A 24,000-nucleotide genomic window follows, 5' to 3' on the forward strand; every position below is an offset into this window, starting at 1 on the left:
ACTGAACTCCTTGGAAATGATCACTCTTACGTTCATCCTGTGAATCAAAGATTTTAAGACGACCACCACCCACACCATTTAGAACAATCAAGCTAGTACACAAAAAATCAATGTAGAACAAGTAAATAAGCCTCGCCTACCCCTTGCCGATGTCCACGCAGGACCCCAAGCCTGGCTGGCAGCCCACTATGGGGCGACTTCCGCAGCCTGTCCTCCGCAACGCAGCTTTGCATGAAGCTTCCTAACTAACTGTTTGTATCTAGCAATAACTGTCTGGATAAGAATACTAGCAGTGTGTTACATTAATACTACATGATAAGCATCATTAGTTAGTGCCTCAGCCACAGTAAAAAATCTTTTTTGAAGTCTTCAACATTTACAGATAATTCATGTAATATCAATTGTACATATCCAGTGGTCTCCTATCCTGAATACCCCAGTATTGTCCCTTAAAGTCTTTGTTCAGCGTCATGGCAGGTCAGGTCTTCCCTTCCCAGCTCCTGTGATTGTGACCAAAGCAGCACCTGGTTTCCCCGCAGATTAAAAGGGCTATGAGGAAGGCGGAAGAGGAGTCCTACTTTTAAATGGCTGACGACAATCTCCCGAACACCTGCACATTTCTCGACTCATCCATCATGGCATCCCCCTGAACTTGTCGAAGACACACTGGATTTTTGGGCAACCAGCTGACTACTTGCTGGCCGGAGAGGTGGACGACGCAGCGACCTCCAAGCATGTCGCCGTGCGGGCCGCCCACCTGCCCGCCACTCTTTATAGCTGTGACGCAGCCGAGGCCTCGCCTCCCCGAATGGGATGGGAAGTGTTGGCTTTTCTCCCAGTTTTGTATAGAATGGGACAGAAGCATATCACCGCAGTGTTTACCTTGCATGCCTTTGACTTCGTCACATGTAAAGAGATTTCTCACATCGAAAAAAAAAAAAACGAAAAGAGCAATTCAGCTCCACAGATTATAATATAATGTTTTTGAATTGTCTATTATTATTCATTTCACAAAATCACACTTGGTCGTATACTATCTATCACCTCTTGTGTAATATTAAATTTTATATATTTAAGTCTGGTTTTGGAAGATATGCTGCTTGGCTCACACAGTAACAAAAAGGGTAATATGTAATCAGACAATCCTTATTAAAGATAGTATGAACGCTGAAATGACTCCTGTTTCAGTGAGCCCCTATTTACCGGTCCCATAGTAGTCTAAGACTGGCAGACCACCGCTTGCACCAACAATGTTTAGGAGCAGTGTTGTTCTATTCTTCGTGCTGAATAAATACTCTACAAAGCTAAGGCCAAAAGAAATGCTTTAATCCTGAGCGATAGCAATTGTGGCAGCCTCTAAATCACCTTGCGTCAGCGCCTCATCTGAAAGTCTACGGCATCTCCACACCACCACTCCCTCTTCCCCAGCACGGCGCACCTTCCCTCGTGGCATTAATTGACCCAGCAAGCACTTACAACCTTCCTCCCATTAATATGTCATGGACTGAGAGAATAACTAGGATTTCGGAATATTACTAAGCCTTTAGTTTTGTTCCTACGGAGAGCTGGTTTGCTTGTAGACATTTACGTATTGGGAAGAGGTCAAGTATCTCCCACTGTGATTCGAACGACACCTTTGAGGCGTCACCTGCAGCCCCTAGCTACTGACTTAATGACTACTGTGCTAAGAAAGACAAACATCTCAAAAGTGTCACCAACTTACTGATAGAATGCAGCTTTGTAAGTATAATTGCAACAAGGTAAGTACTCTCAATGGCAAGATTCAAAGCCTTCACACTATCACTGCCTTGAATACCAACGCAACACAGTACTGATGAACAAACAGCCATTACTGAATTAATATCACGCAGTGTGTGTGTGTGTGTGTGTGTGTGTGTGTGTGGGTGTATTCCTACAAGTTCATGTGTACACTATTTGATACTTTTGTATGTAAATTCTCACGTTTGTTTATTATTTTTTGTCCCTTAGTGTATGACTGTCTGCTGCGATTGCATTACCATTACGCTACACAGATGTTATTGAGATGCTAGCCACCAGTTGACACTCGCATGCTCTCCATTCCTTATTTCGTTGCCGTCATTGTCTTGGCGTTTCCTATCACGGGGATGTGGAACCGCGGCGTTACACTGGCTACCTTTAACAGGCTGTCTTCTGGAAATAACGTGGTGTTTTCCAATGCTTTTTTTGATCTAGTAACAAGTTTAACAAAGATTCTCCATCAATAGCAATACACACGTAAGAATACAAACAATCGTCTGTAGTCAATAAAAATAATTCATTTGAGAGCCCAGAGCGTTTCAAATTGCAGGTTTTGATTTGGGAGTTATAATAATTTCAACCATGCTGTCAATAATACGCGTTTAAGATTTCAAAAACATCGCTTCCACTCCTTATTCAAATAGAATAGATTTCTTCCTACCATAGTGGTTAAGATTTTTTTTTTTTTCTCGTTAGCCCTTTTCAGCACAACATAAATCCATCACAGTCCACAGACATACAGTGTTTGTGCACACTCGACCCTCACTGTGGTGCAGGTCACTAACCTTACGTGAATGGCGCAACGTGCCGTCTGGACACTCTTGGGAGTCTCTGAACACTTCTGGAATAACGGATTCTCTCCCGCCTCAGCAACATGACGCAACAAGGAACACCACGGCGCCCCAAGTGAGCGTCGAGGTGAAGGCTGATGCAACACTGACCGACACTTCTAAATCGCTTCGTCAAACTGAGGCCAACAAGAGCAAAGACACCCTTCCACAGCCCTCAACGTTTGATGTTTTATGTAATATGAGATAATTGTTGCACAAAATTTAGTTACATCATATATACATGTACATACTGACCCAACCAACGTATGTAGACTTACGTCATTGCCATTGAGAGTCGTGTAACAACATATGACACAATCAAGTCGGGACTTTTTGGTATAAGCGCAACCAGATTAAAGATAATAATAAAAAAATCTTTAAAAATCAAACTTTTTTGAAATGCTTCTTACTTAAACATTACACCTGTCGGTGGGTTTTTTTTTTGTGCTGTTATTAAGGTATTTAAAGTTCCTAGCTTTGTTGAATGATATCTTATTTAATATTTATTACGTGCCTTCCAGGGAAACAATTTCCTGAGGAGTTAATGAACAAATACAAGTACAGTAAGTAATATTAATATGAAATTATATAGATCACCGTACCCCTGAGGCTCAGAAAATAACCCTTCCTGACAAAGAGGCAAACAGTAAGTGGCGTGACACAGGCGAGCACACCTGGACCTTCCATTCCTCACAGGTGTCGCGACAGGTATGCATTTTCAAAACAAGTTTTAAATTGTGATTATTTAAGATGGCTGAATTTATTCAAGTGCAGTTAACTATTTAAGCTGACCAAGATAAAATGATTCACTCAACATAACATCTGGCGGAACAGCGATGAAGGTGCACGTGACATCAGCAACGCTCAGCACATACATGCTTGGCAGCTCACTTGAAGGAACTGAAGATGCCCGACGATGAGGAGACGGCGCGGCGAGAAGTATTCTTCCCTAGGCGCTACGTCCCTGCTCCATTTCTTTCAGGCCGCATCTCGTCCCCAGCTGCATCAGAGCCCGAATGCTTTGTGGCCTCCGGGGAGTTGGAAAGGAAGGGAGAAGACCCGAAGAACATCTGCGAAACGCGCCGCAAGACTGGCCCGACCAAGGGAGGCGTGGTCCGACTCCTTGGCAGGCTTGGCTCTGACCTCACCAGCTCCAGCATGCTGTTCATGCTGCTCTGCTGCTGTAACAGGACGCGACTGTAATACTGAGAACAAGACAACAAATAACGCAACACCAAACTACAGAGAGAGAGAGAGAGAGAGAGAGAGAGAGAGAGAGAGAGAGAGAGAGAGAGAGAGAGAGAGAGAGAGAGTATTTCCAGCAGATCGTGTGAATACTTCTGGTAACTTGTAAGGAATTCAGTTACCCATACCCACCAACAAATGTACTACTTGACTTTATGCCCTGTTATGCCCTGCCCTGCCCTGCCCTGCCCTGCACACACACGCGCACACGCACACGCACACACACATTTGTTTTCTTATTTTTCCTTTAAATACGTGACACGTGTGGGAAAAGAAACGTTTCACTGAATAGTGACAATGAGTTGGTCATGCACCGTGTTAAACTGTTAACAAATTGTTCATAATAGAAATATTTAATACAATAATGAGAAAAAGAAAATCACAACCAAGCTAAGCTTTAGAAAACCTTGAACTCATGATTAACTGAAAGCAACAGACTTTTGATGCTCAGTGTCCCTTTGCTGCAGCACTGACCCAGCAATGAAATCTCCCTGCTAACAACTACTGGCACCGCACTGTGAGTGAACAGTCACCTTGGGGTCAGAAGGGGTCCGGGACACGTCTCCACAAGACTTTGAGAGCTGTTGACCTTTCTCTGACGAGTCACTTCCTTTCTTGTGAACGGAGCAGCACGTGCACAGCCCTTGCTCCCTCGTAGCACTTTTATCTGCTATGAAAAAAAAAAAAAAGTCACACCCGAGCACACAAGCATGTATGTAAGCAAGCAAGTATGCATGAACTGTGTACTGATGTTAATATACCGTGTCTCTTAGCGAAGAAATTCAACATGAAGAGAACACAGCAAAAAGAGAAATGAAGATAAGAATAAGATTTACAGTTTTCAAATATAATAAAAAAATCGGTGGAATGCACATGACTTTACTGTAACCTTATGTGTAGCCTTACACATCTCGTTTAACAATTATGAGAAACAAGAGTTAGATTTAAAAGATGTAATTGTAGTCAAGCACCTCAACATCACCATGCAAACCACACAAACAACGATGTAAATACACCAAGTTTCTCCATCACAGCTGCTGACGTAGTGTTTAAGGAGTGGTGAGGAAGGATTTGGTCATGCGCAGCAGAAAATGTTTGGGCGCTTATGATGCAACAGTAAGCTACTGCCTTACTATCTTTATTGGTGGCCTGAAGCGACGCAGCGTATACTGGTAACGAATATAAATAAGAAGAGTATTATGAAAAACGTATTACGGAGAAGTGACAACCTACTATCGGTGAAAACACTGTCGCAGCTGCTGTAGGACGTCACTCGCACCTGCCGCTCCACCACAACAGGTAATCGCTGACACTGGAAAATTTTAAGTAGAGTACACAGTGTGGAGGTTGTACGCAGCCTTAGCTATTCAGATTTGTAGTCATTCAAAATACAATACAGCTATTTGTCGACTTCTACATGCAGTATAGATCAACACATAGGGACAAGAGACAGATAAACAGTTTGTCCTTACACCTCCGTGATTTGCAGCCTTGCCTTATTTATACTGAGAGTTTGTCACTCGTGCATAAACGTGTTAAATGTGACTTGAATGTGTGTACCGTCGATGGAGGAATGACTCACCTCTGTGCTCCTGCTCTCCATGAAACAGCTGGAGGAGAGACCGCTGCTGGTGGAGCGCCCTAGGGGAATGGGGGAGAGGTGGAGGGACCGGGAAGGCGTGCTGTAGGAATAGAGCGAAACGTTGTCCGTTTTGGAGGATGGACTGCTTCCTCGCGACGACAGGGAGATGTGAATACAAGAGCTCACACGTCCCCCGGTAGAAGTCTTGCCGGTACAAGTTTTGTCGAGGCAAAGAGAGGAGCTCTTTGGCCATACATGTATTCTTCCGGAAAGCATCTTTTCTGCCGTGGGGGAGGATGATGGCTGGCCGGGAAAGAGGAGAGGTTGGCTGGTGCAGTGACGGACGGTGGGAGACACGAGGCGGGGCGACGAGGAAGCACAAGTGACGGGGCTCCCAGGCGACACTCCGACCTTGGCTCTTTCAAGGTCATCTATAAAGAAAGGTGCGAAAAGGTTGTAACTCATACTTACTACACAGGTTTTTAAAGTAAAGTTCATAGTTGCTTATAAGAAATCACCATCTAAGGTCATGTTATCATGTATATGACCTGTTTGCGCAGCCAGTAATGCGTTGTTACCCAGTTTGGTTTGGCATGGCATGACATGGCATGGCATGACACCCTTATCTGGGGTGTCGGGTTCAACAATATCAAAGTCATCAGAAATATGGGATTTTACTTCCTCAGGCCAGTGAAAATTCCCGGCTTTGCCAGGAACAGCCCCACCTTTTCCCCGGGATGCTTTTCTTTCTTCGGGTCTGTGTGGGCAAACTTGTGGCCAGCCTTGTCATGCATCACGTCTTCTTGTTCCACTTCTTCATCTTCCATCTCTCCTCTTCCACTACTGCTAATAGTAGTAGTATCGCCACCACCAGCTCTACCACCACCATCACCACCACCAGTAATGCTGGTGGAGTTACTGGTGTTATACTCACTCAGTTCAACGTAGGACTGGATCATAGACCTGCTGCATTCGTCCACTTCCATATAGATGGGCTGGTCCTCTATGTTGATCGGCTCCTGTTGATACAAGTTGTAGAGTTACCAACATTTCCCACGTTCCGTATCAGTAGCCTGTCAGTGCAAAAAGAAGATACGTATTTTGAAATTTACAGACGCACTATATGTGTGTGTGTGTGTGTGTGTGTGTGTGTGTGTGTGTGTGTGTGTGTGTGTGTGTGTGTGTGTGTGTGTGTGTGTGTGTGTGTGTGTGTGTGTGTGTGTGTGTGTGTGTGTGTGTGTGTGTGTGTGTGTGTGTTTTCAGTCATATATTTCAGAAAACCATTGTAAAATGTATCGAAGTCCGAGTGTGTGAATGTAGGGGGAACAACATGTAAATATATGAAAGACAACGGCCGCTGTTACAGTTCCCCATTGTGTTGGTCACACTTCATGGGATCACTCCTGTAGTACTGCCGAACGCGCTATTCATACGAGACTATTCCAAGGAGCGTCCGTTACCTACACATTTGTCAAAGGGCTTACGGCTAGAAATGGTAACAATGACATGCTCACCCCCTCTATTTCAATGGTAGGCAGTGGGTGGTGCAGCCTGAGAGGGGGCGGTGCCGACGAGGGAATCCGGGGCGGCAGGGGCGGACAGTTCGTTGGCTGGAGTGGCACACTGTTCGTGCGGTTGGCACACATCGCCTTAGTTGACCTCCTCCCTCTGCCACGCCGTCCTGTTTCCCGCAAGCTGCCACCTCGTATGCTGCTCACCTCTGGCATGTCATTATCCCCGCGATTCACTGGATGCCTTGCTGGATTAACAGCGATACCAGCAAGCATCGCGGTCAAGGCTACGAGTGAAACCAGCAGTTCATGTAGAAAATAAGCGTTTACACGAAGATTATTTGTATTTAGTATATGGTGATATATGTATCCATATATATATGTATGTATATAAACACTGCACTACATATTAGTCATGATGAAAAGCGAGGCCTCAAGTATTCCCAGAAAAAAATCATAAACTCAACTTATATATATCATTTGTTCTGTAGTCCAAATGTGAGAAGAGTCAGTGAAGAATGCAGGTATTTTGCTTTGAAGCCCGACCTATGACACACACACACACACACACACACTCACGCACGCACGCACGCACGCACACATCTCCCTACCCTCATGGTAGGTGGGTAGCTGTGAGGCTATTCTCTCCTGCATACGTTTCCTCTGCTTGCTCCGCCGCCGAGTCCAAACTCGCCTTCTCATTCTGTCTCGAGAAATATCGCTGATTCATAAGTCATATTAGGGAACGAACTATATCGAAGGGTATTTTGGATATCACGACAAACAACAGATATTTGCATTAAACATGGAAAGCTCATAACAATTATATCTCATAATGCACAAAAGTAAGAATAAATAATAAATAAATAAATAAAAACACATAACTGTTAACAGCTAGTCAATGTAGCTCATATAACCTAAACCAAAGTAAAGTTTAAAGAGCGAGACAGACTTACAAGAACAGAACAAAAAGGAGAATAACCAAGAACAGAACCACACCCAGTCCAAGAGACACATTCTCCATGGTGTTCAGCCTCCCGGAGGTCCACGCTGGAACCAGACATGGCGTGGCGCTCAGCGAATAAAGAAACTCAATGAAGATGGCTCAAATCCAGAATGAAAATAAACAAGACAAATACAGAAATTATATACAGTTAATGAAGCTGAGGTAACTAAGACCAGGGTGCAAGACCAGACTTAAATACAATGGGTAAGATAACAAAGAATAACTTTCAGCTTATGGAAGTTACTTACGGATGGAAGACGCTGTTACCAACACTCTGAAGCCTCGCTTTGAGCTGTACGGCCTCGGATAGAAGGTTCCAGAGGAGAACCTTACAAATGGAGGAGAAATAAGTATGTAAACAAGTCTTGCTAAAAACAGATAAAGAGCTTAATTAGACCAAAACGTGTTCAGAGCATAATTTGACCAATGTCTAAGTTTTAGTTCATCCAGTGATAAAGCATTTCTGTATTCGGCGACAGCCTTCTCTTAGAGGCACCGCACACTCACCTGAGGAGCAAAACTTCAGCCTGAACTGTGAGAGGCATTGGCACGGCGCTGCCACACCGAACCATCACCTCCACCACCTCCCCCTTCACCTCCTTTGACACTTCCAGATACCCGACGTAACAGTTGCCTGCAGAACAGATGGTTCAAACTTACACACACTTCAAAACTCGTGAAAAATACAAATGTGATTAAGGAATAAAGGAAATATTGTTCACTCCTTACTTATCATATTAGTAAACATTAGTGAACATTAGACATTACAAACAAATTCTTAGGATCAGCAATCAGGACAGAATAAGAAATAACGGGTTCAAGCTTGGAAAAAAATAGATGTAAGAAAGAGACAGGAAGAAATTGGTTCTCAAATAGAGTGGTAGATGAATGGAACAGACTCGGTAATCATGTTGTTAGTGCTAAGACATTAGGGAGCTTTAAGAGAAGATTAGACAGGTTTATGGATAGGGATGACAGGTGGAAATAGGTAGGTATATTTCATACAAGGACTGCCACGTGTGAGCCTGGTCGCTTCTTGCAGCTTCCCTTATTTCTTTTGTTCTTAAGTTCAAACTAAACGGGCATTTTTCCCAACAGAGGACACTCCCCATCCTTTCAACCAACACCCACAAAATAGGGACACTAAGAACAAGTCCAATACCTCACTCGAATGCCCACCTCTTGTATCTGTGCTGGGAAGTCTGAAATTCAAGAACTCCAGCGTGAAAGAGGCCATGGTGGGGGGCCGGAGTTGCCATTCACAGACAGCAGCGTCGGTGTAGTTCGGATACTCTGGGCTGGTGATCTCTACCGTCTCGCCAATCTCCACCTGACGTTCCTGTTAAGACACTTTCATATAGGCATGTATTCTGAAACGCTTTGATCTCTCACCACGACTATTTTTCAAAGGCCACAAAAATTATTTGCTGGGTTCTCAAGTGTTTCTCCAGTTAATAATGCAGAAATCTTGTTAATCTGTCACTAGAACCACTAATATATCATTAAGAAGTAAAGTCCAACTACTTTTTTTTTCTGTTCTTCAGTAAAAACATTAAACATACATAAAGAAAAGTGTTAAGTTCCTTAGCTGTAAACTATATTGCAATCCTTAGCTGTAAACTATACTACAACAATCTGACTGAGCTGTAATAAGTTTCAACTAGCAAAGAATTTAAACGCAATTTACTTTTTTTTTTTCTTGTCAATCTATCCACTTTTTTTTTTGTGTGTGTGTATGTTCGCGTGTGTGTGCTCGTGTGTGTCTGTGTGTGTCTGTGTGTGTGTGTGCGTGTGTTTGGGCGGAGGAGGAGGGCTATAACAGTGGCAGCAGAACGACCCACCCACCTCAGAGCACCTGCCACACTCCAGGGCCAGGAGCTCATTGCAGTCGTTCTTGGCGCCTCTATCGGTCGTGCACTGGTCGATGAGTCGCTCGTGGCCCAGACAGAATATCAGCAGTGGTGTCCCGATGAACCCGTTGGCTGGCACGCCGTACTCCCTGCACATATACGATCCATGTCCAGCATTTAGATTGTATACATACTAGTTGAACATGAGAGAGAGAGAGAGAGAGAGAGAGAGAGAGAGAGAGAGAGAGAGAGAGAGAGAGAGAGAGAGAGAGAGAGAGAGATACTAGTTGAACACGTTGAGAGTGTGTGCGCGTGGTAGAGAGAGAGAGAGAGAGAGAGAGAGAGAGAGAGAGAGAGATACTAGTTGAACACGTGAGAGTGTGTGCGCGTGTGTGTGTGATGACTCACCGCACCAGATGGGTGTATCCAAGGCTGCGGCACAGGACTCGTCCAATGTTACGTGCCGTGGCCTCCAGAGAGTCCTTGAAGATGCTTTTGGCGGGATGGTTGGCGCCCTGCACAACGGAACGCAATGCTATTCACATATCTACTGGAAAATATTCTCATTCATCCTTTACACTTAACATGACATTCTATATAATCATGGCACTACACGAAGGAATAAACCATTTTATGAAATGTTTAGATATTGTTACAAGTTGAGAAAAGGAAGCTTTCCCTTCTGTCTAACAGCAGAAGTTACTGTGGTTCATAACTATACTAATAAATAATTTAACATGAATTCTGTAACATCAATGAAAAAAAAATATATGAAAACCAGACTAAGCACCTCGGTGGCTTTTGAAAACATCCCTTCTGAGAACAAGCCACAGGCAGGATGAAAAGCCAGTTACTATTATTACTATTACCATCATTATCATCACATTGTATATAATTCTAACAGGGCACTCCTGGAGTGAAACCTGAAATCTGAAATTTATGTAATAGAGAAAAACAGGCATTAGTGAAGACGTGGGGTCGCTGGCTGACTGGGCCGCGTCCAGCAGGTCTGAGTTGCCAGTTGTGTATTTTCCTGGCAGTATTACCAGGTCAAGGGAGGATAGGTAAGGTTAGGGGCAACTCAGACCTGCCGGAAGAGGCCCAGGCAGCGAGGGACCCCATGTCTCCACTAGTGTCGAAAAATATATTATCTTAAAAATTTTATTGCATTGCGTTTGGATAAGAATTTTCGTTTAATTACTGATGAACGATACAAGGTTTGTGAAGTCGCTGCCTTCCCTGTGACGCAGATAGATGGAACAGGCACATCATTAGTACAGCAGAAGTGATACGAAAGAATACTTTTTTGATCGGATTTCCTTATATAGTGATAACCACATGACGGAACAAGAGGTTCTCAATAAGATATAAAAACAAAACTTCACATTCCATACGTCACTCACGCACTGACAGCGAGCAAAGCCTATAAAGACATCGTCACTGTAGAGGTAAGCCCGCAATGTTTCACGTGAATTGGGACCAACTTGAAACTTAGCTTTCCTCTTTCCAGTTCTTAGTCTCAACTAAAGAGAAATTATCCTCAAAACCTTTTTTTCCCTGGTACTTCACTGTATAAGCAAGCTGAATTATATCAAGTATGAGTAATGTCTGTATTGTACTGTATAAGCAAGTTGAATTATATCAAGTATGAGTAATGTCTGTATTGTACTGTATAAGCAAGTTGAATTATATCAAGTATGAGTAATAATGTCTGTATTGTTACAGGTACTTAAAACAGTCTTCTATTGCATCAATGTTTAATAGCCAGTCGACCAGCTGATAGAAGGAAATTTTGTCCATCTCTAACTAATAAAGAAAAATCCTTTGTTGTACATAATTCAGTTTGTCGGTAAAATATTAAGTACTTGCACACACACACACAGAGAGAGAGAGAGAGAGAGAGAGAGAGAGAGAGAGAGAGAGAGAGAGAGAGAGAGAGAGAGAGAGAGAGAGAAATACGTACATGTAGGCAATGACAGAAGAATGAATGAAGAATGAATGAAGAAGGAAATACAAGTGCCGAGCTTGTACTGTGACTCGACATCAGGTGACGCACCACGAGTACGCATCACGTCGAGGGTTCGTATGACTTCCTGTGTACGTGAAGCACAAGTCAGCTGATAAAACTGTTCAGGTCAAGAGGGTCATTCATGGGTATCACGTGCTGGACTCGTGCTCATCGGTTTTTCCTTCTCGGAGTTCATTTTTAGCCCATACATTACACTTACATTCCTTTGAGATTACAAGGGGACCTGACAGAAGTCTTTAAGTGGTATAAGGGATATAACAAAGGGGAAGTCATTGGGGAGCTTTAAAAGAACATAAGACAAATTCATCGATGGGGACGATAGATGGAAATTAGTTACGTTTCATAGAAGGACTGCCACGTGTAGGTCTGTCTGATGGCTTCTCGCAGCTTCCCTTATTTTCTTATGTTCTTATACAGTCTGACTTATGGAGGAGGCTGACTTTTCACACACCGGACACCCCAAACTGAAGGAGGACAGTGATCTACATTATCAGCGAATATTTTTACGAACTTCAGCCAGCTAATTGACAGGCAAGGACGGTGCCACTTATCTAGAGAGCAGGTGTGCCAGCGTGTACGACTACAGGTACACATCAAGTTCAGGACAATCAGTAAAACTTATCGCTATCAGGTGAAAAAAATCATACATCTACAAGAACAATGACTCAGGGATACCTTTTAGTGCCGTCACGCTCGTCACCACCAGTACCCATCGCCACCAACTTCCTGTGTGTGTGTGTGTGTGTGTGTGTTTTGTTTATCTTTACTTCCCACACCAGTAACGATATCAGCACAGGAACTTTAAACTCCATGAACACACTTGTCATTGGCGTCATAAAAGGCCAGACCGGATTCCTGCGGTTGCTGGAAATTCGTCATACTAACTATACGTGACAAAGACTGCTCGGACGTCCGGTATGAGGAGTTTGAAAACATCCCCCCAGAAATATCAAGTAGTCACTGTATTTCCTACAAGAACTGTGTCGGTTCAAAACAATCTGCTCTACGGTTTATCACATGGGCATGATGGATCTCTCTCTCTCTCTCTCTCTCTCTCTCTCTCTCTCTCTCTCTCTCTCTCTCTCTCTCTCTCTCTCTCTCTCTCTCTCTCTCTGCTTTATTGAGTGGGCACATCACCCACTGTTTACATGAACGAGGTGAACACGCACTGTACTGCACAATATATTTGCAATAGGGTTGTGAGGGGAATACATAAAACCTAACTGGGTCGCAATGAAATAAGCAAATAAAAAAAATGTCAGACAAGCCTTGTTTCATGACCTTACTAAGCCAGGCTCTATTCACAATGGTCATGAAATGATTATATATCTGTGTTTAGTCGTGCACAGCATTATTTTCACATCATTCCATAGGTGAAGACAACATTTATATATACACGATAGAATTTAGTGAAGACTATGATGTTATGAGGTAATCCACGTCACTGAAGAAGTTACAAAACAAACACATTTAAGAGTGATGAAACAAAAAGAATCCAAAACAAAAGGGGCTTCCTGCAACCCCGCCAAGGCAGCGTGGAGAGCTGGTGATTTTGTCCCTTTAAATTACATTTCAAGGTCACATTCACAACTTTCTTACATTTATTATAACCACAACTGCATAAAGAAAAAAATAATCTTATAAGATATTCTACATGGAACAGTTTTAAATCCACTCCCAAAAATACCCGCTTTCTTAATGGAACATCCTGTATTGGTAATATAGTACTATCGTAAAAATAATAATAATCATCAGCAGCACCAGCAGTAGCTAAGACAACAGGCGTTTTTATTGTTGGAGAGATTGGTGAATGGAGTTCCCCGGCCTGCATCACCCTTATGGTATTGACATCATCCCAGGAATAGAACATAAACCCAACACAACAACGTCAGGCAGAAGACACGTGAGTCAAGTGGACATGACTGGTTTGCTTAACACACACTGAATCGAGTTGAAACACCAAGCCCCGACGCCACACTTCAGGATCATGGAGTGCCCTATATACCACAGCAGACACCAGTAGAGGCCAACATATTGTAGAAAAAATGAAGAATGTCTTAGAAATTATTGTAGTAGAAAACGACATTCAGATATACTATGAATTAATTGGTTTGGTTCACTTAGTAACATGACAGGCTTAGCTAGAGGAGTGACTTCTCTCATTTTACCTTGGAAAATCAAGCTCAGGATGGTAAAGAGTGTAACGAGTATGAAAATTATTAAAGGACTCTCATTCAAGTAACTATTTCAGTCATCATGTTGTGGTAAAGTAGCAACACACACACACACACACACACACACACACACACACTCACTCTCCTCAGCCGGCTTTACAGATCTAAACCGGGACTCGCAGCCACTGAACACAGCTTTCACTTCCTACGGTGGGGAAGACCAGACAGGGAATTCCAGCCAGCTGTCTCGAGTTGCTGAATAGTGATTTGATGTTCAAGTCGAGCCATGAAATTGATTAACTAAGTCACCATACATTATAACGACGCCTTTCAGCGGTCAAAGCTCTCTATGAACACTGCCAAAGTATACACCTACATTCGAAACGGCACGTGAGATGATACATGTCAGCATTGGACAGCAACAAACACCATGCATCCCGAGGAGGTTCCTATGACGCCAGACTCTGACGTCATCCCGCAGGCTATCCTCTCAGAATTCCACGAAAAAATTCCTTCTAGGGTCTACACACGATAAGATAGATAATTTTGGGTACACCAAGCAGAACCTCACGACTACATGCAGCCTGCATCGTGAACCAGGCCCCAGTTATCATAATTTTCAGTGTCTATACCCCGATAAGATAGATAATTTCCGGTACACCAAACAGAACCTCACGACTACATGCAGGCTACATCGTAAATCAGACCCCAGTTATCATGATTGTCAGTGTCTATACCCCAACAAACGTAACTCGCTTATTTAGTATCTCCCACACTTACCTATGCCAGTCATTCAGAGTGTGTGTGTGTGTGTGTGTGTGTGTGTGTGTGTGTGCGCGCGCAGCACTGCCAGCATACGATTCATTTATACAAATTTGATAAGAACACTGAAATAAAAATTCATACATACACTATTGCATACAGAAACACAATCAGGCATACAATCACTACATTACAAGCCCGATTCAGTTCTGTAAAATTAGAATAGTAGGTAAATACACTCTCTCTCACACACACACACACGTATATAAATACATAAGCACGTGCTACCGTCGATTCCTTAAGCAAGTCGAATTAATACTGGAAAAACAACAGCAGAAGAGAGGTACACGTTACGCAATGTACACGCGAATAATGAAAGAAAACAAAACTCCGAAGAACTTTTCCTAGTTGAAGGTTCCAATAATTTCCCCCGCAAAGGAAGTGTGGGTGCGGCCATTACATAATTCTTAGTATTTTACACAGAGATACGTGTGTGTGTGTGTGTGTGTGTGTGTAAAATACTTCCTTCCGGTTAACATATACTAAACGTATACTAAAAATATAACAAGTACGTTCATATGTAAGCTAATAATTATGCAACATGTGGATTTTCAGCCAACAAATAAATCGATTATTATTATCGTTATTACTGTTACTACGTACACACGCACGCAAATGAAAATAAATAAATAAATAAATAAACTAACAGAAGGACAGACAGACGGACAAACAAAACAAATAAGCAAACAATCAGACAAACACGTACATACAAAAACACACACACATTACTACAACAACAACTACTACTACTACTACTACTCACACACACACACACACGGAACGGAAGTGAAGAAAAACATACACACATTACTACAACAACAACAACAACTACTACTACTCACACACACATGGAACGGAAGTGGAGAGAGAGAGAGAGAGAGAGAGAGAGAGAGAGAGAGAGAGAGAGAGAGAGAGAGAGAGAGAGAGAGAGAGAGAGAGAGAGAGAGAGAGAGAGAGAGAGAGATATTAGGGAATCAAACGACTGATTTTCTGATACACATAAGAATTACAACATTTATAATGAAAAGAAAAAAAAAAACACTCCCTTGTAGAACAATGAAATTTTGTTGACACGATGAAACTTTTCCTAGGCATAAATAAACGCTGCTGTAGCTTTAGGAATTAGAATATACAAAATGTACTCTTTTTTTCAAGCAGTTTCAGGATTTCTTCCATGACGTAGAATAAATGCCGTTGTAGTCTGAAAAATCTGAATATTCAAAATGAACGCATATTTTTTCATGCGTGCTCAGGATTTCCTTGAGGTAAGTGTCTCACTGCACGTAATAAATCTGCACATACTTCAATAAACAGCTGACTTCTGTGCAATCGTCGCAGTTCACACCCAGGCAGTGTTGTTGAAGAGCACATAGCCTTAATGTAAACCACTCAAGCTGCGCTGTGATAAGTTTAATGGAAGATAAGCACCAATCTTTCCTTTGCTGCTTGAGTCTCCAGCAGGTTAATGGACGCGGCAAACAAGCTATTGCGTGACTCGGAAGTCTATCTCAGTCGTAATCTCGTAATCTAAGAGTAAATAGGAGTAATATGTGACCAATACGTATGTGAGAAAAAATCACGGCGAATCCTCATCTCCGTTACGTTCTTACCACTCGCCAACAGTCACACTATGATACCGACTGCCGAGTTACCCAAAGATTATGACGTAATACAAAAAGAAAGTGCACCTGTGGGATTCATGTTGCTTTCTCTATGCAGAATATTTAGAACATAATGATATAAGAAATAAGGGAAGCTGTAAGAAGCGACCAGGCTTACACGTAGCAGTCCCTGTATGAAATATACCTACCTATTTCCACTATCATCCCCATCCATTCAATTTCACCCATTTCTGTAAATGCCCCTTTACTAACAAATTTGCTGTAATGCATAAGTTATCAGCTTTGGTTAAATAACGTCAACATGCATTTCAGAAATTTATATGTGTGTCATGTGGATCTTCACCCCCTGTGACCTGCCACACTACACTCCGCATTCCAGACGGGGAAGTCCCGCCTCTCCTGGATTGCACCACTTCATGCAACTCAAAACACCCGTCTCTATCCATGTAAATATTCTCATCCTACTACATTATTTTACAAGTATCATTTATCACTGAACAGTTAAAAATATATATATATATTGTTAGCAGCTGGTGATAAAACTACGTACTCCTAAGGCCCTAAAGAATAGCGCCATCTCGCAACGTGCAATCGGGTATATAAGGTCGGCCAGGGCCGGCGAGCCGCACTCTACCGCGCTCCAGAGAAAGGAAAAAGCGCGTTGGAAGGGTTTGTCGTCGTTGTCGCCGTAGCTATCTTAGGAGGGGTTAGGTTTCAGTACCCAAAATTACCACTTCAAAATTCCATGAACTGGAACAAGTAAGTTAAGAGTGTAAGGTTCTTTTTAACTTGCTCTTGAAATCAGAGGCTTTCTCTGTTTCTTGCTCCACAGTGCCTGTTAGACAACCTTGAGTGTGATATATTAAACCGTGACATCAGAGAATGTGCAAAATAGTGACATCATAGAAAAATAAATGCATCATCTGATGGGAAAGACCAAACTGAACACGAGTGTGCTCACTATATGCAAAACTTCCTTCAGAGCGTGTTCCTTATCTCTCCTTGTGACTGCAGTCTGGAGTCGATGTCTGGTGCTCGTGATGTTCACTGCTTGTCATAAGTGTTTACTTACTCATAAATTTCATAAGGGAAGGTCAATACTTCCTGTCTGTTTTGTGGACCTTGACTTCAGCAACGCCTTTTATTGTTCTGTTTTCAAAACCTATGAAGTTTATCAATTAATTTTAGATAATTTATTTATTTGCACATTTCATAAGGCTGAGTCCACCAAAACGGCTCCTGATCTCAGTAGGATAGTTTTACTGCTATTATGTCGTGTAATGAAGTTTCGTGGTGCAGTGATTAGCGAGCAGGCTTCGGTTTGATTCTTAGCTGGGCCCGGTGGCAGGTGACCCAGCTGTTCACCCTTCTTTTAGATCTCTAGATAAATGGGTGCATGGGAAAACTTTGAGAAAGTATATTGTGGAAACCCAAATGTCACCGTGGCTCTGTGTCTTGTTATAAGGGATAATCCTCTACCACAGGCTCAAAGGCCACACGCAGTTCTAGTGTACGTCTCAACTTAACCTTCACCAAATGTACAGTCTGGCTATCAACACTAATGGCCTGACTTATTTTGCAGCGGGGCCGTCAATATGAGGTTTCTGAAACTGGATCCGGATTTGTGGTCACAACATTGGCAGATGGAAGGGTCATTCAGGGGAACAAGTAAGTTTGAAATACCAAAATGATTTACTTAATTATTTGTCTACTTACATACAGTTTTCTATCTATCCCTCCATCTATTTTATTTATTTTAACTATCTAGCCTGCATTATGTATGAAGCATATAAACATTTTCATAATTAAGCTTGTATCGTGCTTTAATCATATGAATGCTGAAATACTAAAATGTACTTGGATTCCTTCAGGTATGAGGCTAGGGTTAGGTTGTAGCAAGAAACGCCATCTTCAACAAAGATGGAAGGACACCATCCAGAAAACAGCATTGGGTGATTCTAACAACCAGCCATACGCCACCCTGAAAACAAGAGGTGTCTACAGCAAGAACCAGCCACAATTTCCATCAGCCAAGCAGCGAAGAACAAGCTGGATGACTCCTTCACGCACCGGGTGTGACCACTTTGAATTCCGGACCAGCGGAAACACCTCCTGGAGGGCGATGACGCATCAAGTACAAGTGTAAGGGCTCCGAGGACCTCAACCAGCCATCATAAATCCAAGGTGTGACATTGGATTGCTTGTCTTTGGGATACGGAACCTTATAACTGCACCTGCATGACGAGTCTCTCCTGGATATGTGACTCCACAGGGCCTCATATATCAGACCACAAGGCCGAACCTGCACTAAATGTCCAAAGTGCGATAGTGGATAGCAGGTTATGGACTAGAGACGAGTATATTTGACCCAGAGCGTGCCATTAAGAGCCTACAGTCTTCAGGTCTCCGAGGATGAGCAACGAGTCATACGGTCGAGCTCTCTAGGGCCCAAACAGTTGCCAAGATGTGACTTTGGCACGGGCCTTGACGGCACGGACGTGACCCACGCTCTGAGGCGGAGGCTCACGGCTGCTGGTTGCTCAGCACCACCAGGCACACGTTGATCTGGTGATCGAAGGGTCACACTTGAAAATATCTACCAGTGCGTGTGAAGAGAATGGTAAAAAAAATTCCATTCGTCTCAGTCTTCACAACAGATTATCAGAGCGTTTGAATACAAAGACTAGAAAAAAAAAAACGCTCCATTCGTCTCAGAAGTCTTCACAAAGATTAATCAAAGCTACATAGCTAAATGATATCCCAAAACGACTAATGATGATGGCTGACTTCAGTAGTATTCCTTAAGTAATGAAAACACTTTGTCTGAATTTATGAAGATGACTTATCATATGCTTCGAAATGGATATGTACGCGATACCAAATATTACTTTAATATATGTAAAAATCCAACAAAAATATTTCTATTCTCCTTTCTAATAGCATTAAGCGGGGTTTTTAAAAGTTCCTGGCAGGACAACAGTGACTGTCAACTAGGACCTACATCCTGTCTATAACTAAATCTTCACTATAAATAGATCGATCACACACACACACACACACACACACACACATTAGTGCAGCAGGTTGAACGTCACAGCAGCTTGTGGAAAGGAGGGTGACTGCTGCCTTCACACTTTATAAATATTGGTAGAGACACACACACAAAAAATAAATAAATAAATAAATAAATAAATAAATAAGTAAAAATAAAATAAAATAAATGAATAGAAATAAAACATACATACACCGCGACAGAGATTAAATCACTATTCTTGCGAACATGATACTGACGAACTTGATGTTGGGCTTGCCACATTTGCTGCATGATCTACTTAACACTTTGTAAGAAACATTCACAACAAGTTACTGAATAGTGAGTGCTCGTCATTCCGACCTCCACGCTCTCTCGTCAAGTGAGCATTCAGTAAAGGTGGTTTAATCTTGTGGCCTCATCAGATGAAACGGGAGCAATATACGAGAATTGTTAAATATGTATCAGTCTAAATTGATTAATATAAAGTTTGATTTACTTTCATATGAAGTGAAATATTTGTTTTTATTACTTCATTTAGAATTCAGTGGTTCAGCATTATGATCATGCTTTCTTTCCTAGTTAAAAATAGATGCCAATTGTGAGGAATTATTTTAATTATCTGTTGGCGTAACAATCCTGAAACGTCTAGTTACCAGTCCCAAATGTTACTTACTCGTCCATTACCTGACAATCTGACAATATTCATAAAACCGGCTTGGAAAAAAACAATGTATCCTCTCATACAGTAAAGCCTTAATATACTGACATGTCTATACACAACACCGAACAACAAAGGTCACACTAATTACGAAACCTCGGCCTGTCCTCGGTTATTAAGAACAGCGGAGCGACAAAAGAATGAGGCCCTAAACAGCCGCGCCCTTTGCCGTCATCGCATCAACTATTATTATGCTACAGGCGGATTCCAAGTCTTTACCAACATTCCCCGTTCTCTTGTTGCCTCGCTAGCATTGACATCTATTTAGCTCTCACGATTTCTGTAACTGCTTATCGCAGACAAGTGGATGAATAAATAATAATAACTATGGCCAAATGCTTAACATGTCCTGAATCAGTCCATACTATAATTACCCTTCAGTCCTGCACCAAGGTGATGACTTACCGGGTAGCAGAAAGGCTCCGCTGTGCTCGAGTCGTACACGATCATCTTGTCTTCCACCTGTAGCAAGGCCGGATGATAACCTTCCGTCTGTGGGGAAAACATTTCATCAAAAACAATTGTATCCTGCCATTGTCTCTCTCTCTCTCTCTCTCTCTCTCTCTCTCTCTCTCTCTCTCTCTCTCTCTCTCTCTCTCTCTCTCTCTCTCTCTCTCTCTCTCTCTCTCTCTCCACGTCAGATCAGAGAGTAAAGAATACGTTGTCACTAGACTATGCACACGACCATCCATGACTACCCGGACTGTCCTTGGAGTCTTCACTGTGATGGCGTCTGTCACTGCCTTCAGAAGGCTCGGGTTCGAATCCCGGACGCAGCGAGGCAAATGTGTACCCCCTGTTCACCTAGCACCAAGTAGGCATGGGATGTAACCCGCTGTCCCGATGTGTGGTGTGTAACTGGTCTCAGTCCTATCCAAAGATCGGTCACTATGAGCTCTGAGCTCTTTCCCTAGGGGAACGGCTGGCTGGGAAACCAGCATACGACTGTAGATGAATCACACACACACACACACACACACACACACACACAGTTACTTATAGAAAATGTGATACTTCATCTTTGCTAGGGAGACTTTAATATTCATTGACTTGCCAGTAATAGAAAATGTGATACTTCACCTTTGCTAGGGAGACTTTAATATTCATTGACTTGGCATTTTACTGCTCAATAATAATCAAGAACTAAGTGAACGTCGACATTATAGTCATGGAACTAGCTCGACATTATAGTCACGGAACTAGCTAGAACAACAACAGTTATAGTTTATGGTATAATCACTACAACTTAAGTATATTCTGAAATTTTCTGTTCGGGGTACGGTTTTTGATAATATTAAACAATAAGCTAAATTTCGTGCTCTTAATAATAATAATAATAATAATAATAATAATAATAATAATAAAACGGAATTCATTAATAATACATAGCTCAAGAACTATATATATATATATATATATATATATATATATATATATATATATATATATATATATATATATATATATATATATATATATATATATATATATATATATATATATATATAATTTTTTTTTTTTTGCCGTGCCACCTTTCCAGCCATCACTGCCATTCAAACGTAGTCCTGTATCCATTGTATCTACTTCTCTGAGTACTAAGCTCCGCACTCTTAAATATTTTCACGCCATCACTCAACTAATTTTAACTGGTATTGTCATGTAGTCTACAACTACAGACACACGAAACATTATTAACAAGCATCACAAATTTGCAGCTATGGAAATATACTGCGTGTTTACTTGTATGACCTATTACTGCACTGCACGCAAACCAACAGTGATTGTACAGTTATTTCCGCCTTCAGATATAACAAGCGTTCTGACTCTGGTGCTATTAACAAGTCAATTAATCATGGTGTATACATGAAGCCTTCCGACAGCCACATATTCGAACTTAAACGCACTGAAATAAGAAGCACGACCACTTCTCTACGTCTGTATGGTAGAGAATCCTCCGTTACCCTTTCTAGCCTAACCAATCTGTATACTGTGAGGACTCACTTGCACCAGGCTCATCACCAGCAGCAACACCACCACCAACACCATGGCACCGCACATACCTCGCCACCACAACCGTCCAAGGCCTGCACTGAACTGAACCATAGCGAAGCAAGGGACATATGAACTAGGGTTGGGCGGGATCCGAGTACTGAACCCGAATCCCACGGATCCGAGAAGAGCTGACAGATCCGGTTACCGTCGCTGGTACTCGAATCCACTGACTCGAATACCACTCTAAGACGAATATTCATACTCCGCTATATGGATGTACTTCTTCCTGTCCTTCGTTGAAAAAAATATAAAAAAAACACTATATTCTGACTGTCCTTCACTCATTTTCTCCTTTGTATCTTCATATGTTAGTTCTGGCTGGAGCTGTCTCGCTGTGCTGGTCTGGCCCCGAGCTCGTACAGTGTTCGGTCCCGGAGCCTGGGTGCGTGAGCGGCGTCCGAGGCTGCGGCTGTTGTGCTTATCTAGCTCGGTTTGTGATGGTCTCTCCCTGCTTCTTAGGGATTAACAGGTTATTGTGCGAGTTATTGGGTTTTCATGATTCCAGTGATAGTTTAACAAGAAACATAAGAAAAAAAAAGCATCCTTAAGGACCTGCTCAATTATCTATGTGGCTTTTCGAACAAAACAAATCCAAGAACGCTTTAAAACAAACAAAACACACACACACACACACACACACCTGGATTAAAACATTTTCATCCCCTTCCACTAATTATAATGGTCTAAATTTATTAATAATTTCTTCTTGCGTGTTTATCAATTATTTTATTTTTTTGTTTTATAAGGATGACTTCCTCTACAGATCCAGTTATATACTTATTAGAGAGAGAGAGAGAGAGAGAGAGAGAGAGAGAGAGAGAGAGAGAGAGAGAGAGAGAGAGAGAGAGAGAGAGAGAGAGAGAGAGAGAGAGAGAGAGAGAGAGAGAGAGAATGCAAATAAAAAACATCACAATTACAGTATCTTATTTACATATACAAGGAGACAAATGTATAATAATAATAATAATAATAATAATAATAATAATAATAATAATAATAATAATAATTTTAAGCTTTATTCTTCTCTATTCACTCCCTACATATTATAAGGGGGTGGGCTGGGCGGGGGAGGGGAAGGGGGTGTAGAGAGTAGAAAGGTGTAGGAGAGTAGAGGGTGTAGAGAGGAAAGTCCACATCTACAGGCCCTTGCCTTGTGTTAGGTAAGACCATTAAAGTCAGCTGGAAGGAGGGGCTGAGTTTTGTCCCTTACGCAGAATTGACAGCACTGGAAACTATAGTGGCAGTGTTGCTCATTGTAATCAAAGAGGCTTAAGCGAGAGTGTAAGGAGTCTTAAATGATGCAATGGAGTCAGTTCCAATAGCACTATGAGGCAGGGAGTTCCAGAGATCTATGCAGCTAAGATTAAAACATGCGGCTGCACTCTACCAATACGCGGGCTTACCAGTTTTGAATCGGCGACCTCTGGTGAAAGTTCATGAAGAGACTGTAAAGAGTAGTAGTATGGCTGAGTGGTGAAAAATCACGCGGTGTTTGAGGAGATCGGCTGTAATGAGCCCTCCCTGCACGGAGTACCAGTTGAGGAATTTCAAGCGGTTGGCATAACTTAATTTGGATAGGCCACTTATTTCTCTTCTCCACTTTCGTTGCGGAGATTCGAGAGGTTTCAGTGGTACCGTGTGTTCCATACTGTGGACCCAAATTCCAGCAATGGCCTGATGTGGGATGTGTAGAGTTACCATAGCCTAAGAGCACGACACAGGGTACACGGGTATATTGTTGGCAAG

General features: G+C 42.2%; 3 protein-coding genes across 12 annotated transcripts in view; 2 read left to right on the plus strand and 1 right to left on the minus strand.

The window, feature by feature from the left end:
- LOC135107078 (uncharacterized) overlaps positions 1 to 1,173 on the plus strand; it is a 16,218-nt gene extending 15,045 nt beyond the window's left edge. For all 6 annotated transcript variants that reach the window (XM_064016702.1, XM_064016703.1, XM_064016706.1 and 3 more), the window contains one exon: positions 540 to 1,173. In XM_064016702.1, the coding sequence (XP_063872772.1) occupies positions 540 to 584 (45 nt within the window). In that variant the 3' untranslated portion in view covers positions 585 to 1,173. The remainder of the gene's footprint in view (positions 1 to 539) is intronic.
- LOC135107076 (uncharacterized) lies at positions 783 to 22,338 on the minus strand. 5 transcript variants are annotated; one of them, XM_064016693.1, is made up of 15 exons: positions 22,204 to 22,338; positions 20,608 to 20,694; positions 10,212 to 10,318; positions 9,799 to 9,952; positions 9,133 to 9,292; positions 8,461 to 8,587; positions 8,202 to 8,281; positions 7,904 to 7,997; positions 7,559 to 7,650; positions 6,951 to 7,234; positions 6,371 to 6,455; positions 5,437 to 5,867; positions 5,088 to 5,166; positions 4,388 to 4,521; positions 783 to 3,814 (listed from the first exon to the last, which is right to left on the minus strand). In XM_064016693.1, exons 1-15 carry the CDS (start codon positions 22,303 to 22,305, stop codon positions 3,566 to 3,568), a joined length of 2,265 nt encoding a protein of 754 aa, XP_063872763.1. In that variant the 5' UTR covers positions 22,306 to 22,338; the 3' UTR covers positions 783 to 3,565. The 5 variants fall into 5 exon arrangements, with proteins under 5 accessions (XP_063872763.1, XP_063872765.1, XP_063872764.1 ...); XM_064016695.1 differs by having other exon boundaries at positions 783 to 3,787; positions 4,388 to 4,524; XM_064016694.1 differs by having other exon boundaries at positions 783 to 3,790; positions 4,388 to 4,524.
- On the plus strand, positions 17,049 to 19,366 carry LOC135107079 (uncharacterized). Its single transcript, XM_064016708.1, has 3 exons — positions 17,049 to 17,209; positions 18,033 to 18,118; positions 18,322 to 19,366. Exons 1-3 carry the CDS (start codon positions 17,196 to 17,198, stop codon positions 18,594 to 18,596), a joined length of 375 nt encoding a protein of 124 aa, XP_063872778.1. The 5' UTR covers positions 17,049 to 17,195; the 3' UTR covers positions 18,597 to 19,366.
- Positions 22,339 to 24,000: the final 1,662 nt, after the last annotated feature.

The sequence above is a fragment of the Scylla paramamosain genome, chromosome 14, assembly GCF_035594125.1.
Source record: "Scylla paramamosain isolate STU-SP2022 chromosome 14, ASM3559412v1, whole genome shotgun sequence".
Classification (NCBI taxonomy): domain Eukaryota; kingdom Metazoa; phylum Arthropoda; class Malacostraca; order Decapoda; family Portunidae; genus Scylla; species Scylla paramamosain.